This window comes from Oryctolagus cuniculus, chromosome 7 (assembly GCF_964237555.1).
Source record: "Oryctolagus cuniculus chromosome 7, mOryCun1.1, whole genome shotgun sequence".
Lineage (NCBI taxonomy): Eukaryota > Metazoa > Chordata > Mammalia > Lagomorpha > Leporidae > Oryctolagus > Oryctolagus cuniculus.
Window position 1 is genome coordinate 107832971 of NC_091438.1, and position 14635 is coordinate 107847605.

The window sequence follows — 14635 nt, forward strand, 5'->3', positions numbered from 1 at the left end:
CCCAAGTACTTGGGCCATCCTCACTACACTGGCCACAGCAGAGAGCTGGCCTGGAAGAGGGGCAACCGGGACAGAATCCGGCACCCCGACCGGGACTAGAACCCGGTGTGCCGGCGCCGCTAGGTGGAGGATTAGCCTATTGAGCTGCGGCGCCGGCCAAAAATTTTTTTGACAGGCAGAGTTATAGACATGAGAGAGAGAGAGAGAGAGGGAGGGAGGTCTTCCTTTTGTTGGTTCACTCTCCAAATGGCTGTCACGGCCAGCGCTGTGCCAATCCAAAGCCAGGAGCCAGGTGCTTCCTCCTGGTCTCCCATGCGGGTGCAGGGCCCAAGCACTTAAGCCATCCTCCACTGCCCTCATGGGCCACAGCAGAGAGCTAGACTGGAAGAGGAGCAACCAGGACTAGAACCAGCACCCATATGGGATGCAGGCGCCGCAGTTGGAGGATTAACCAAGTGAGCCATGGTGCCGGCCAGTATGCCTTATTTTGTTTAGTGAATCCTCTCTTCTTAGATGCTATCAATTGTGTTTTTCTGCCTCAAACAGTTGCATATCTTGTATGTGTATAATTATATATAGTGCCTGATTTATTTCCTTAGAGTTAAAGGGTATAAGACTCTTTGCAGTTTCCCCCTGTTATGTCTGTAAAGAATCTCAAGAACAAAGGTTTATCTAAATAAGTTTATTTTGGTGTAAGACAAAATTTTAAATCTGCTATGCATAGTTTTTATAATATGCATTTTCCATGAACTTTTTAAATAGCCTAAAGGAATGGATTTCAGGATTTTTTTGATTAAATATTATTAGCTCACCCTTTTTATTTTTTTAAAGATCTATTTATTTATTTGAAAGTTAGAACTACACAGAGAGAAGAGACAGAGATCTTCCATCTTCTGGTTCATTCCCCAAGTGGCTGTAACAGCCTGGGCTAGACCAGGTTGAAGCCAGGAGCTTTTTCCAGATCACCCATGTGGGTGTTAGGACCCAAGTATCTGGGCCATCTTCCGCTGCTTTCTCAGGCACATTAGCAGAATGCTGGATCAGAAGTGGAGCAGCCGGGTCTCAACCAGGACCCATATGGGATGCTGGCATTGCAGATGATGGCTTTACCCAGCTGGCTACAACACTGGCCCCTAGCTTATCCTTTGCTTCCATTTTCCATTAACTTTTTGAAGTATCCCTAGTATGGCTTTACTTGTTTCCTCATGTCATTCTGCAAGCATCCACTTTCTGTAATCCTTTGTGCTTTGTACTAGGGATCAGAGAAACATCATAGTTCGTGTCAAGGAAGTGACAGGTGCACAAATAAGATTGTCATTTTTCATGTGATAGTGCACACCTAGTTTAAGAGCACAGAAGGGAGGCCTTCAGCTTAGGCAGTGAAAGCTCCCTGGAGGAGGTTTGTCTGAGTCAAGTCCTGAAGAGTTGAAGGCTGCCATGAACGAGGTAGAGGAGTCAGCATGAGTGAAGAGAGGAGGGTGAGAAACCATATTGGGGTGGAGGTAGGTACAGGGACAGTGGCAAGCTTTGTAGATGTCAAAGATGAAGTCAGAACCTGGGGTGATAGAAGATGGGACAACTGGCCAGGTGATAGAGGGCTTCTGTCACAGAATTGGAGAATCTGTGTGAAGACTGATGAGCAGACATTGGAGGGTTTGCTGCCTGTAACAAAGACTTTTTTAAGAAGTTAAGCAAAGGTCAGCCTGCCAGGCAGAAGAATGCAGGGCTAGAGAAGTTAGTTTGTAGGCCATTGGTGTGGGAGCAAGGGGAAGAAAGAATGTGTAGTGTTTTTCCTTGTTTGTTGCTTGTTTTTGGCCTTTCCCAAGGCTCCATTACTAAGATAGGGTCTTTGGTCCTAGTTGCCTTCCCTTTTAAGGGTTCTCATGTGGACAACTTACTTACAAACTTCTCCCCAGTGGGTTCCAGCCTTCCCTAAACAACACTTCCCTCGTTCTGCTGCCTGCCTATGCATGGGGTAGTTGGCACCTGACCCCATTCCTTAACTTTTACTGCCCTTCCATATGACTTCTGAACATGTGTCATTAGTCATTTGTGTGCACCATCCCAGAAGAAGATATGAGGCTAGATAAGACATGGTCCCTGTCAACACCAGACTTGCTGTTTAGCAGAACATAGGCGTACGAGACTATAGTTCATACCATTGGTCTATTTAAAAGTTGAGTTTCCAGTAGAGGTAGCAGCAGTATTAGTAACTAACAGGGCACCTGTAACATCATTGGTTCCAGACTGGGCCACATTCTTCAGCTACAACTTATGTGTACAGAAAATAAATTCAGGCCATATTTAAATTACTATGTTTTTTGAGAATATGATCTGACTAATTAATTAGCTAGTGTGCATAATTATTTTTTTGCCTTGTTTTCACCCCTTGTGGGCTCTGACGTGTTTGGTTTTTCAGGAAGGGGAGGGCCAGGAAGAGGTACTTCCCCATGAGTGGGTATTTCTGCATGCCTACCTGTACACCATTCTCTCTTGCTGCTTGAACTTGCAGCACATAGAATGACCACATGGCTTCTTTTTCCTCCCACTACAGTATCTAAATATAAAAGAGGACTGCAATGCCATGGCTTTCTGTGCTAAAATGAGGAGCTCCAAGAAGACCGAGGTGGATCTGGAGGCCCCTGAGCCTGGGGTGGAAGTGGTCTTCTATCTGTCGGACAGGGAACCCCTCCGGCTGGGCAGTGGAGAGTACACGGCGGAGGAGGTGTGCATCAGGGCCGCACAGGAATGCCGTGAGTACTGGCTGCTGCGTGGGAGGTTTTGGTGGCACACCATCCTGTAAGGATTTACCATCCGGGGCTCTGCCCCTTGTAGCTCTGCTGAACAGAAAGGGTATATAGGTTCAGCGAGGCAGGGCTGCCTCTGCTCTTGCCACTAAATTGCACGTGACCCTAAGGCCAGTGATTTTGATCCTTAGAGTTTCACTTTTAAATGTCTTAGTCTGCAAAGTGGCTCATTCCTGGACTCTCAGGATTACACTTATCTTTTGTGGGGGCTCAGTTCTCTGCTTCCCTCCATCTGCACAGTTGGCATTAACATGAGCACTAGGTGAGGTGGTATGTAAAGCACTTAGCACAAAATAGAAACCCATCGAGCAGCATCTCAGGATCTTAGTCAAGATCCCGCATGTCTGAAGCTTGACTCATCCTTCTGCCACTGCCACCTGCCTTCCCCCAAGTGATGCTGTCTTCAAGTAAGAAGCTGAGTGTCACTTTGTGGCTTGGTCAGGTTGCCACATTGTGAAAATGACAATGAGGTTGACAGCAACACATTTTTGTTTTTTTTAAAGATTTATTTTATTTATTTGTAAGACAGTTACAGAGAGAGGTAGAGACAGAGAGAGAGGTCTTCCATCTGCTGGTTTACTCCCCAGATGGCCACAACGACTGGAGCTGTGCCAACCTGAAGCCAGGAGCCAGGAGCTTCTTCCGGGTCTCCCACGCCTGCTTTCCCAGGCCATAGCAGAGAGCTGGATCGGAAGAGGAGTAGTCAGGACTAGAACCGGCACCCATATGGGATGCCAGCGCTTCAGGCCAGGACTTTAACCCGCTGCACCACAGCACCAGCCCCATGAAGCTTGTCGTTAAGTTAGCCTATCACCTTCAAAAGGTGGAGAAACTAAAACAAACTAGTAAAATAATAACTCTTTTAAAAAGTATCCTTTGAACTTGGGGACAATGGCAGTTTTTATGCCTACCTCTTTCTATAAAAATTTTAAACATTTTAATATTTAATTTGAAAGGCAGAGTGACAGGGAGAGAGATCTTCCATCTGGTGATTCACTCCCCAAATGACAGCAATAGCTGGGGCTAAGATCAAGCTGAAGCCAGTAGCCGGGAGTGTTATCCAGGTCTCACACATGGCTGGCAGGGGCCCAAACACTTAGACACTTCTGCTTTTCTCAGGCCATTAACAGGGAGCTGGATCAGAAGTGGAGCAGCCAGGACATAGACTTGTACCCATATGGGATTACCCTTTACCCCACAATGCTGACACCTAAAATGCCTTCTGTATTAGGGTTAAGTATAAGGGCAAAGGTTCATGCTATTAGGAAGAGTGTAGTAGAGTCTTATTAACTAAATATAACACAGGATAAATGGGCTGTGCTATGAATTGCTAGTTGGAAAATGGAGTACTTAAAGTCATTCTCATTGCACAACAATATGTACACGTAACCAGCTTTAGAAGACAGCTTCAAATGTTTTTGTAGTTAACAGAACAACCAAATATAAATCAGTGCTTCTGAAGTATTGTTTAAGGCTTTGGCCTTTTGTCGTTGTTTGTTTTCCCTCCTTTCTCTTGAGATTTGAGAATCTCAGAGGTTTGTCTGTTTTCTTTGCCAAGCTTCTTGCCATCAGCACGGAAGGTAGAAACCTCCGTTTGTTCGCTGGGGTCATGTTAGGCTGAGGTGCACGTCGGGATGAGATTAGGGAGGCACCACGGACCTGCCAGGGAAGGACAGGAGCAGGTGGAGCCTGTGAGTCTGCTGTGGGGCATGGCCACTGGGTCTCCTGTAAGTAACTCTGGCCTCAGGGTCACTTGATTGGGACCATTATGTTTATGCCTTTTCTGTGGAAAGTGAGTGGTGTCTCACGTTTATTAATTTTAAAAATGTATAAATGCTGACTGCCACAGATTCCTGTAGCTTTCATTGTTACTATAGTAAGTGATGTTTTGGTAGCAGTGTTGTTTTTTTCTGTTTTCACCTGTATGTGGCTCATTGCTTTACCTTCTCTGTAACTTTATCTGGTTTGAATCTCAGCTTTGCATTTTACTGGCTGAGTAGCCCGTGGGTCAGTCTAAATCTCAGGGGGCCATAGTTTCTTCATCTGTGAAATGGCAAATAATGTTCACCTCATTTAGTTTTCTGGAGGGCTAAAAGTTGGTGACTGTGGAGTGTGCCAGCAGTGTTGGTGTCGTAGTTAGAGTTATTCAGTACTTGCTCTTAGAGAGGTGTCCTTGACTTTCCTTGTTTTTGGGTAGTTATACTGTTAGAATCAGACCTGTGGTCGAATTACAGATGGTTCTGGGACTGCCTCAGATGTGTGTGTGCACACTCAAATACCGGTATGTGTAGAGAAAAGCCAGGTTTCCAGGCCAGCCCATGGAACCAATCTGAGTGAAAACCCAAAGCCCACCTGAAGTGTAGTTGAGATGACATCAGGTCCTAAAGCTGTTTGCCATTGCTCTCAAGGGAAATGCTCCTGGCCACTGTGCTTTGTCTTCTCTATTTGTAAGGCAGAGTGTAGCTCCCCAGGGGACCACTCCCAGCTTCTAGAGAGGCAGGGAATGAGACTTGCAGGAGAGAATGTCGAGATGCCAGCCTTTTAGCCCAGTGTTGGCCTTGGAGTCATCTAGGGGCAGGGCCAGAGAGGGCCCCACCATGTGTCATTCCCACTTTGGGTGTCTGATTTGAGAAATAGTTGCCAGTTATCTCATGTTCCCACATATTTTTTGGCCATTTAAGTCCACTGTGTCTTAGTCTGAGGCCTAGCTGCACGTGGAAACATCAGTACTGTTGACAGAATTTGGCAGTCATCCTCCCCCACACCTGTGTTGTGGGTCTGAGTAATTTTAATCATGGGCGTGGAACCAGGTGGCTTCATAGTCTCCCTTTTCTTTTCCATGTTCTTCTTGCCAGAGGCGGCAGCTGCTGGGGATGGGGAGGCAGAGGAGCACTGTCGGGGCTGGCTTTGTTAAGCCTGTACCTTCTTGCTGGTCGGCTACTAATAAAAAATATTTATGTTCACTATAAAGAGTACTTAAGACACATATTTATTATTAATGGTAATAGATTTTAATCACTGACAAGAATCACTTTGGTTATTACTTATTCTAATATGCATTTTGTGCACTACTGCCAGGAAGCTCTTTGCATGTGTGTTAGAATTGCTTAACATTTTCTGTAGGAAACAGATTGAAGATTTCCCAAAGAGTAAGAGTATTTCTGTCTGTGATTCCTAGGTGCTTATCAGATAGGAGATATGAGCTCCTCAGATAGTCGTTTGCTCTTTTAAGTAGGATTTGATAAGACTGTATCATAGATACCTATAAAGAGAACTGTCATCAGTTCTCTTTGATTTTTAAGTGATTTTAATTTGATTTGTCAGGCAATACAGGGCATATTCCTGGGGAGCCATGGTTCTTTGTGTTTGCTTTTTTTTTTTTTTCTTAAGATTTTTATGTGTTTATGTATTTGAAACACAAAGGTAAAGAGAGAGAGAGAGAGATTTCCATCCACTGATTCACTCCTTAAATGATTGCAGTGGCCAGGGCTGGGCCAGGCTGAAGCCAGGAGCCTGGAACTCTACCCCTACCTTCCCAGGTACATTAGCTGGGAGCTGAATTGGAAGTGGAGCAGCCAGAACTTGAACTGGCATCATATGGGATACTAGTGTTGCAGGCTGCAACTTAACCCTCTATGCCACAACACTGGCCCCTGTGGTTCTTGATTGCTGGGATTGGAACTGCCTGATTGAACATGGTGGGAAGTCATAATTGCCCTTAGAGGATACTTGTTTCCTAGATGTGTCTGGATGAGAGAATTCTTTATCTTGTCATTCGCTAGGCTTTGGAGGCCTATGGCCAAATGTATGTCCCTTCAGTTTTCTGATGTGTTCCTTACTCCCTCCCCATCCCCAGGTATCTCTCCTCTGTGTCACAACCTCTTTGCCTTGTATGATGAGAGCACCAAGCTCTGGTATGCTCCGAATCGCACCATCACTGTTGATGACAAGACGTCCCTCCGGCTGCACTACCGGATGAGGTATGGGGAATACAGGGCTGGTGCTGTTTGGCCTCCTCGTGTGGTGAAGGACAGTGGTTAACCGGGGCCTTGAGTCACCTGCAGAGAAGTATTGTAATCATTTTTTGTAATTTGTGACTTTTGTATTTTCTTGGTATGAGTATTTGGTATTCAGTATTTGGAAGGCAGCTCAAAGATGAGTTTGATCACCCTCTACTGCCATATTTTGGAAAGAAATCTTTAGGATGCACAGGGTATTTTGAATAGAACCAGTATCCTCAGTATCCCACCGCTGACCTTTTCAAACAGTGAATCATGGTTGGGAGTTTAATTTAGTAGGTTGTGATGAGAGTTTGTTTCTCTCTCTCTTAAAGACTTATTTATTTTTATTTCTTTTTAGATTCATTTTTTATTATTTTTATTTGAAAGAATTACACACAGAGAAGGAGAGGAGGCAGGGAGAGAGAGAGGTCTTCCATCTGCTGGTTCACTCCCCAATTGTCCGCAACAGCCAGAGCTGCGCCGATCCAAAGCCAGGAGCCAGGGGCTTCCTCCTGGTCTTCCCACATGGGAGCAGGGGCCCAAGGAGTTGGGCCATCTTCTACTGCTTTCCCAGGCCATAGCAGAGAGCTGGATTGGAAGTGGAGCTGCTGGGACTCGAACTGGCACCCATATGGGATGCTGGCACTGCAAGTGGTGGCTTTACCTGCTATGCCACAGTGCCAGCCCCTAAAGACTTACTTATTTAACTGAAAGAGTTACACACACACACAGAGAGAGAGAGAGAGAGAGAGAGAATCTTCCATCTGCTGGTTCACTCTCCAAGTGACAGCAACAGCCAGGGTTGGGCCAATCCAAAGCCAGGAGACAGGAGCTTCTTTTGAGTCTCCCACATGAGTGCAGGGGCCCAAGCACTTGGGCCGTCTTCTACTGCTTTCCCATGCACATTAGCAAGGAGCTGTATGGAAAGCAGAGCAGTTGGGACACGAAGCAGCACCCATATGGGATGTTGGCGTCGCAGATGGTGGCTTTACCTGCTATGCCACAATGCCAGCCCCTGGGATATTTTTCTAGATATTGTCCTCAAGGTTTGCTGTATGATCAGTGTTGACTTGCATACTTAAAGCCCGTAGTCTAGGAATGGGCATGTCATCAAGTTCTGTTTCTTTTCCTCTCAGAGTCTAGAATGGTAACATTTAGGAGACTTAGAAGAGGGTGAGTTTACCTAATTCAACCCTCCCACGTTTTCATTGGGAAAGCTGATGTCCCCCACCCCCAAGGGCAGGGACTTACCCAAAGTTATGCCTTTAATGAACGGTCCTGCTGGTACCAGAGCTCTCTGAGCAGCATCAGCCTTTGTTGGTCAGATGAATGCCTCACTATTAGAAGCTATCCCCGCCTGCTCCCTTTTTCTTTGAGCTGCCAGGAAGTGCACAGCTACTTCACTTTTGTCACCTTGACTTTGTACCTGATATTGAGCTTCAACAGGATGTTACTTTATTACCACAGGATCTTTGAACTTGGAAAAAATAAAAAAAAGATAGCACCCTAAGTGAAAACATTTGCATTATAAAAATACTACAAAAGTTTTGAAACCTCACAATCTCACCACTAAAGAAGATGCAATGTGAAAACAAATGTTGTTGATTATTTCAGTGGAACCCCAGCTCTATTTTTGGAAATGTACTTTACTTACGGTTTTCTATTTTTAGAAAGTGATTTTGGTAGTTACTCTTTTATACTATATCTTAGTATATAAGACAATCATATTCTTTATTCTTTTTTAAGAAAAATTTTCTTGCTTTTTATTCAAGTGAATTTCACAATCCACTAATGTAATTCTATAGAAACTGAAAGAGAATTCATTATGCACAATATCTGCAAATAAAATATGCAGTGACCCATAGTTTAATTTCTAAAACACTTGGAAGTTTTGCAAGCCATGGGGTCTGCTGACAGCCTTAGTCTTCTGTTGCTATCAGTGTCTGACCCCTTTCATCTATGTGGAGGTTGAGGGGCCAGTCCAGCAGCTTTGGAGACCTGTTGTGTTTCACATAGCCTTGGGCTCTATAGATACATGGTTCTTCTGTGTGTGAGAGACAGAGGGAGAGCAAAGGCCACAGTCACTGTCATAAGTTACCAGGAAGATGAGTGATACAGAATAATTGAAAGTTAAAGAGCTTTTTTTTAACCTTTAAAGCAGTTTCTTTATTCATCCTTTTTCTTCTCCGTGTTGATTATTCTTCCCTGAGTTTGTTCATCATTTGTTGTTTATCTGCAAGCATGTATTAAGCACTTGTTATGTGCCAGGCACTGGAGAGTCGATGGTGAGAAAGACAGCTGTGGCCTCTGCTTTGTTTTTCCTCCGTATGCATCTGCTTGATTCCTGGCTTCTCTTGTTTCAGCCCATATTCCATGGAGCTGGTATCCTGCCTCATAGCAGCTCACTCTTATCCTGTTTTCTGCCTGCTATGTATAGTCAAGGCTCTGTAGCCTGCCATTTATTTTCTCTGGTCCCTGCCTCCCTTCTGTGACCCATTCTCTCCTCCCTGCGACCTTTCTTGGTTCCCTCTTTGGCACTCCTTGGTACCTCATTGGAGACTTTCTTATATCCAGGGACAGCTTATCCCAGGGGTGAGGAGCATTTGGCCCATGGCCACGTAAGGCCCACAAAATCCTTTGGTCTAGCCCTGCCAAGGCAACCACGTGTGGAACTCGAAATTCAATAAATATAAAGGAGGCTTATTCTGAAACTGATGATTTCTTATGGACTGTGAATGACATTATGGCCCCTGGCAGATTAAAGATTCCCCACTCTGACTTATCCATTTGGTACAGTGCCTAGTAATAATTTCTGGGACCCACGAGATTATTAGGAGCCCAATGAGATGTTTTGATTTTGTTTAAAGTCAGGAAAGATAGAAATAATTAATTCAGGCTGGATTATATTCATTTTTATGCCAACACAGTAGTGAAGTATAACTTCTGATTTTTTTTTTATGAAGAGGAAAAGTGTGTGGGGTCTGTGAAAATCCTGGTATAGTCCTGCTTCTCTCATGTACCCCATTGTCAAGTGGCTTTATATTGCTGGATGTACCTGATTGCCCCGGTAGACAGGCAACTCAGAGAGGGCAGGACCTGACATATCCCATAGGCTCTGCAACTATGACTCAGTGGCAGATGCCCCAGTTTAACAGCAGTTCTTCTGGAGATGAGTTTTAATTTGTTGCTTCTGTGTGATATGGTTGTTTTTGCATCAGCTCCTGGGCATGCCAAGAGAGAAGAGATCCAGGCTCCAGCTGAGTCTGTCGCTTAGGGAGGGTGGGAGCCAGCTTTGCTCAGTTCCTTGTGCGCTGTCTGGGACTCGTTGCCACAGACAGGTAGCAGAGGAAAGTGGTGAAGGAACCGAGGTCAGTGTGCAGTCTTGGTCACCTGGCCTCTTGAAATCTTGATTTCTTTCAGTATAAATGGAAACAATGAAGCCTACCTGGTAGAGGAGCTGTCATGATGAAGTGGTGTCCAGCATCTGAAGTGTTCACTAACTCACAACACTGCATCTAATGCTGGTTATGAACTAGTAGGGTTCATGCAGTTCCTTTTTTACAACTCCTTTAATTTAATAACAGTACTCTGGGACATAGGAATACCTGGCATGTGAGTTGTCCATCTTGACTGTGTGATGAACTTAGATGTCAGGAATGTCAAATGCACCTCAAAGAGGTCATGGCCAGTGGCTTCAACATGCAGCTGATGGTGAAGGAGTTGCAGGGTCAGTGTCTCATCCTAGTCAAAGGGTGTTTTCTTGTTTGGAAAGATGCATTGGCCAGTCAGAGGAGCCCTGTCTATGTGATCTTCAGGGAGTTGCTTTTTCTGTCAGAGTTAGAGAGGAGGTGCTGTCACAGAATGGAAAGAGCAGGGCTCGTCTGTTTGTCCCCCAGAGCCGTTCAGCCTCCTGCACTGGCCACTGTGGGTTGAGCCAGCCTTCCAGGGTCACAGTTAACATCCATTTTCCTGCTTCCCAGGTTCTATTTCACCAACTGGCATGGGACCAATGACAGCGAGCAGTCTGTGTGGCGACATTCTCCAAAGAAGCAGAAAAATGGCTATGAGAAAAAGAAGGTTCCAGATGCAACCCCTCTCCTTGACGCCAACTCCCTGGAGTATCTGTTTGCTCAGGTGGGAAATTTGGATGCAGGGTTGTGGGGATGGTGAGGCATTACAGAGCTCAGATTCCCTTGTGCACTGAACTTGGTGGTGCTAGGATGCTGTGAGACCTATCACCCCATACCTGGAGCAGCCCCAAGTGAGGAATGCTCATTATCCCACGCCCGGGTTTTCCAGCCTCACTTCTTCCCTGTTCCCTTCTTTCCCCCCAGCTTCATGGCACTGCGCCTTTCAGATGCAGTCCCTGCGGCAGAGGGAGATAGTGCTTGAGGGAAGGTGTAGTTCAGTGAGGCTGATGAATGTACTTCTCGGCAGTCTTCCGTGTTTGTGGGGAAAGGAGGTGGCCCCTGTGTCACAGCTAAGACACTCAGGAAAGCCAAAAGAGAAGTTAGAACCATCTGGAGTTACATTACCCTAGATCACTAACGTTTTTGATAATACATTTCCTGATTTTAACATGCAAATTTATTATGTATTTTGAAAATACCTTACATTCATATTATCTCATATGAACTGTCCTGAAATTTAATTTAAGATTTATTTGTTTATTTGAAAGGCAGAGCTAGAGAGAGAAAGGGATCTTCCATCTGTTGATTCACTCCTCAAATGGCCATGACTATCCGGGCTGGGCCAGGCTGAATTCATGAGTCCAGAACTCCATCTGGGTCTCCCAAATGGGTACAAGGGTCCAAGCACTTGGGCCATCTTCTGCTGCTTTCCCAGGCACATTAGTAGGGAGCTGAATCTGAAGTGGAGCAGCTGGGACTTGAACTGTGCTCAATATGGGATGCCCACACCTTAGGCAGCAGCTTAACCTGCTACACCACACTGCTGGCCCCTATTTTAAATTACATATTTGAAAGACAGGTAGATAGATAGGGTGAGATCTATCTGCCACTGGTTCACTCCCTAAATGTCAACAGTGGCAGAGGCTGGTTCAAGCAAAAAATAGGAGCCTAGAACTCAATCCAGGTCACCTGTGTGGGTCACAGGGACCCAATTACTTGAGCCATCATCTGTGCTTCCCAGGGTCTGCATCAGCAGGAAGTTGGAAGCAGGTATCAAACCTAGCCACTCTGATATTAGACACAGTGTCTTCAGCTGCTAGGACGAATGCCAGTCCCTAAGCTGCTTTCTTATTCATCCCATTTTAACTCATCTGTTCTTCATCTTTCACATGTCCTTGGCACCTGGAACATCTGGCCTATGATTGGTTCCCAGAGTTGTAAATGAATGAATGATAGTATTTAACTTTTCAGTGCCTTAGATTCCGCATCTGTTAGATAGAGATGATCTTTATAAAACCACACAGGACCACTATTAGGGCTAAATGAATAATAAATAAAAAGAACCAGGCACAGTGTCTAGCACTGAGGTGAGGATTTAATGAATGGGCAACAATGTTGATATTATCATCATTATTCTGTATGAAGCAGATGGTGGGCACTGCTTGCTGTCCAGTTTTTAAATTTTTAAATTTTTTTTTATTATTTTGAGAAACAGAGAGACATAGAAAGACCAAGGAAAAGAGGGATATCCCCAAACACCCAGGAGCCAAGAACTCAATCCTGGTCTCCCATATGAGTCACAGGGACTCAACTACTTGAGCCAATACCTGCTGCCTCAGAGGGTACATATTAGCAAGAAGCAGGAATTGGGAATGGAGCCAAGACACAAACCCAGGCACTCTGATACAGCCTCTTAACCATTGCACCAAATGCTTGGCTCCATTTAGTCTTTTTTTTTTTTTTTTTTTAATTTATTTATTTATTTTTGACAGGCAGTTAGACAGTGAGAGAGAGAGACAGAGAGACAGGTCTTCCTTCTGTTGGTTCACCCCCCAAATGGCTGCTGTGGCTGGCGCACTGTGCCAATCCAAAGCCAGGAGCCAGGTGCTTCCTCCTGGTCTCCCATGCGGGTGCAGGGCCCAAGCACTTGGGCCATCCTCTACTGCCTTCCCGGGCCACAGCAGAGAGCTGGCCTGGAAGAGGGGCAACTGGGACAGAATCCAGCACCCCAACCGGGACTAGAACCTGGGGTGCCGGCGCCGCAGGTGGAGAATTAGCCTAGTGAGCCGCGGCGCCGGCCTTATTTTTGTTTTCTGAAGTCCCCTTTGGCTGCTGGAACACCATGTACCCTATCAGTGAGGTGGGATACATTGGTAATACTTTCACTACTGTAAACTTGAGCAGCAGATATGGAAGAGTCTTGGATGTGGTAATGATATACTGTAGAATATGAATAGTGCCCTGTCAACTTTATATCCCAGACCAGGACATTGCAGTACATGTTTGTGGAATTGATGAATAATCGAAGCCCAGCCCAGCATCACCTTCCCCTGGTCTGGCATGGTGCAGGCCTGGTCACAGTTTTTCAGTGTCATTTATCCAGCAGGCCCCATTGGAGGAGCTTCATGCTTATACTGTTTACTGGTATGTCACATAGGGCTCAATAGATATTTGTTAAATGAATGAATTAACCTGGTGAGAATATTCCTCAGCCCCTCCATGCCCAACTGTATTGAAAAGAGCTTTGATGCTGGAGAAACCATGAATCTGTCGAGTCTCATTGCTGTGCTGCTTTTCTGACTGATACTTCCTGTGGGGTAGTTGTCTCCTCTAGAAAAAAACATCGGTGGGCTTCTGAAACTTAAGTGGTGGTTCATTTTTTCTTGCCTCTGCTCCAAAGGGACAATATGATTTGGTCAAATGCCTGGCTCCTATTCGAGACCCCAAGACGGAACAGGATGGGCATGACATCGAGAATGAGTGTCTAGGGATGGCCGTCCTGGCCATCTCACACTATGCCATGATGAGGAAAATGCAATTGCCTGAACTCCCCAAGGACATCAGGTAAGTATTCCTGCCAGCTGAGGAGCTGATCGTGGGGATCGTAGTACCTTTCATATTCTCATACACTTCAGCTTATCTCCTGCTGGCACTGGGCTGACCCCTGCTCTCTGCAAAACCAGAATCTTGTTTAGAATTTTTGTGATAGGTAGCACAATTACAATTGTGCCCTGATTTTGAATGTTGGCATCTAAGCTCATAAATTTATAGTGGAGTGAAATTTCTGGGTGGAGGATGTCGATCAAATTAGTGACCCACATGCTTTTTACTTCCCTGCTTACCCACACCCCTATCACTATGGTTTACCTTTGGTGGCTGGACCTATTTTATTTTATTTAAAGATTTATTTATTTATTTATTTGAAAGTCAGAGTTACACAGAGAGAGGAGAGGCAGAGAGAGAGAGAGAGGTCTTCCATCCATTGGTTCACTCCCTAAATGGCTGCAACAGCAGGAGCTGCACTGATCCAGAGCCAGGAGCTTCTTCTGGGTCTCCCATGTGGGTGCAGGGCCCAAGGACTTGGGCCATCTTGTACTGCTATCCCAGGCCATAGCAGACAGTTGGATAGGAAGTGGAGCAGCCAGGTCTTGAACCAGCACCCATATGGGATGCCGGCGCTTCAGGCCAGAGCGTTAACCCCCCTGCACCACAGGGCCGGCCCCTGGACCTATTTTAAAAATCCTTCCCAACGTAGCTCTCCAATTCCCAGCCTGAGATCCCCAAGAAGTTGTAATTTACTAGAGAGCTGTTCATTCTTATGTGAAGGATAATCAACTCTGACCTTTATATGCAATTTCTGTGTTTTTTGTTTGTTTTTGTTTTTGTTTTTGTTTTTAAAGATTTACTTATTTGAAAG

The 14635-nt window shown here is 45.3% G+C and overlaps 1 protein-coding gene across 4 annotated transcripts in view; it reads left to right on the forward strand.

Annotated features, from left to right (window-relative positions):
- Nucleotides 1-14635, forward strand: part of JAK1 (Janus kinase 1) — a 141791-nt gene that overhangs the window by 94986 nt on the left and 32170 nt on the right. For all 4 annotated transcript variants that reach the window (XM_008265123.4, XM_051856411.2, XM_070078352.1 and 1 more), the window contains 4 exons: nt 2555-2753; nt 6664-6787; nt 10789-10942; nt 13619-13782. In XM_008265123.4, the coding sequence (XP_008263345.2) occupies nt 2555-2753; nt 6664-6787; nt 10789-10942; nt 13619-13782 (641 nt within the window). The remainder of the gene's footprint in view (nt 1-2554; nt 2754-6663; nt 6788-10788; nt 10943-13618; nt 13783-14635) is intronic.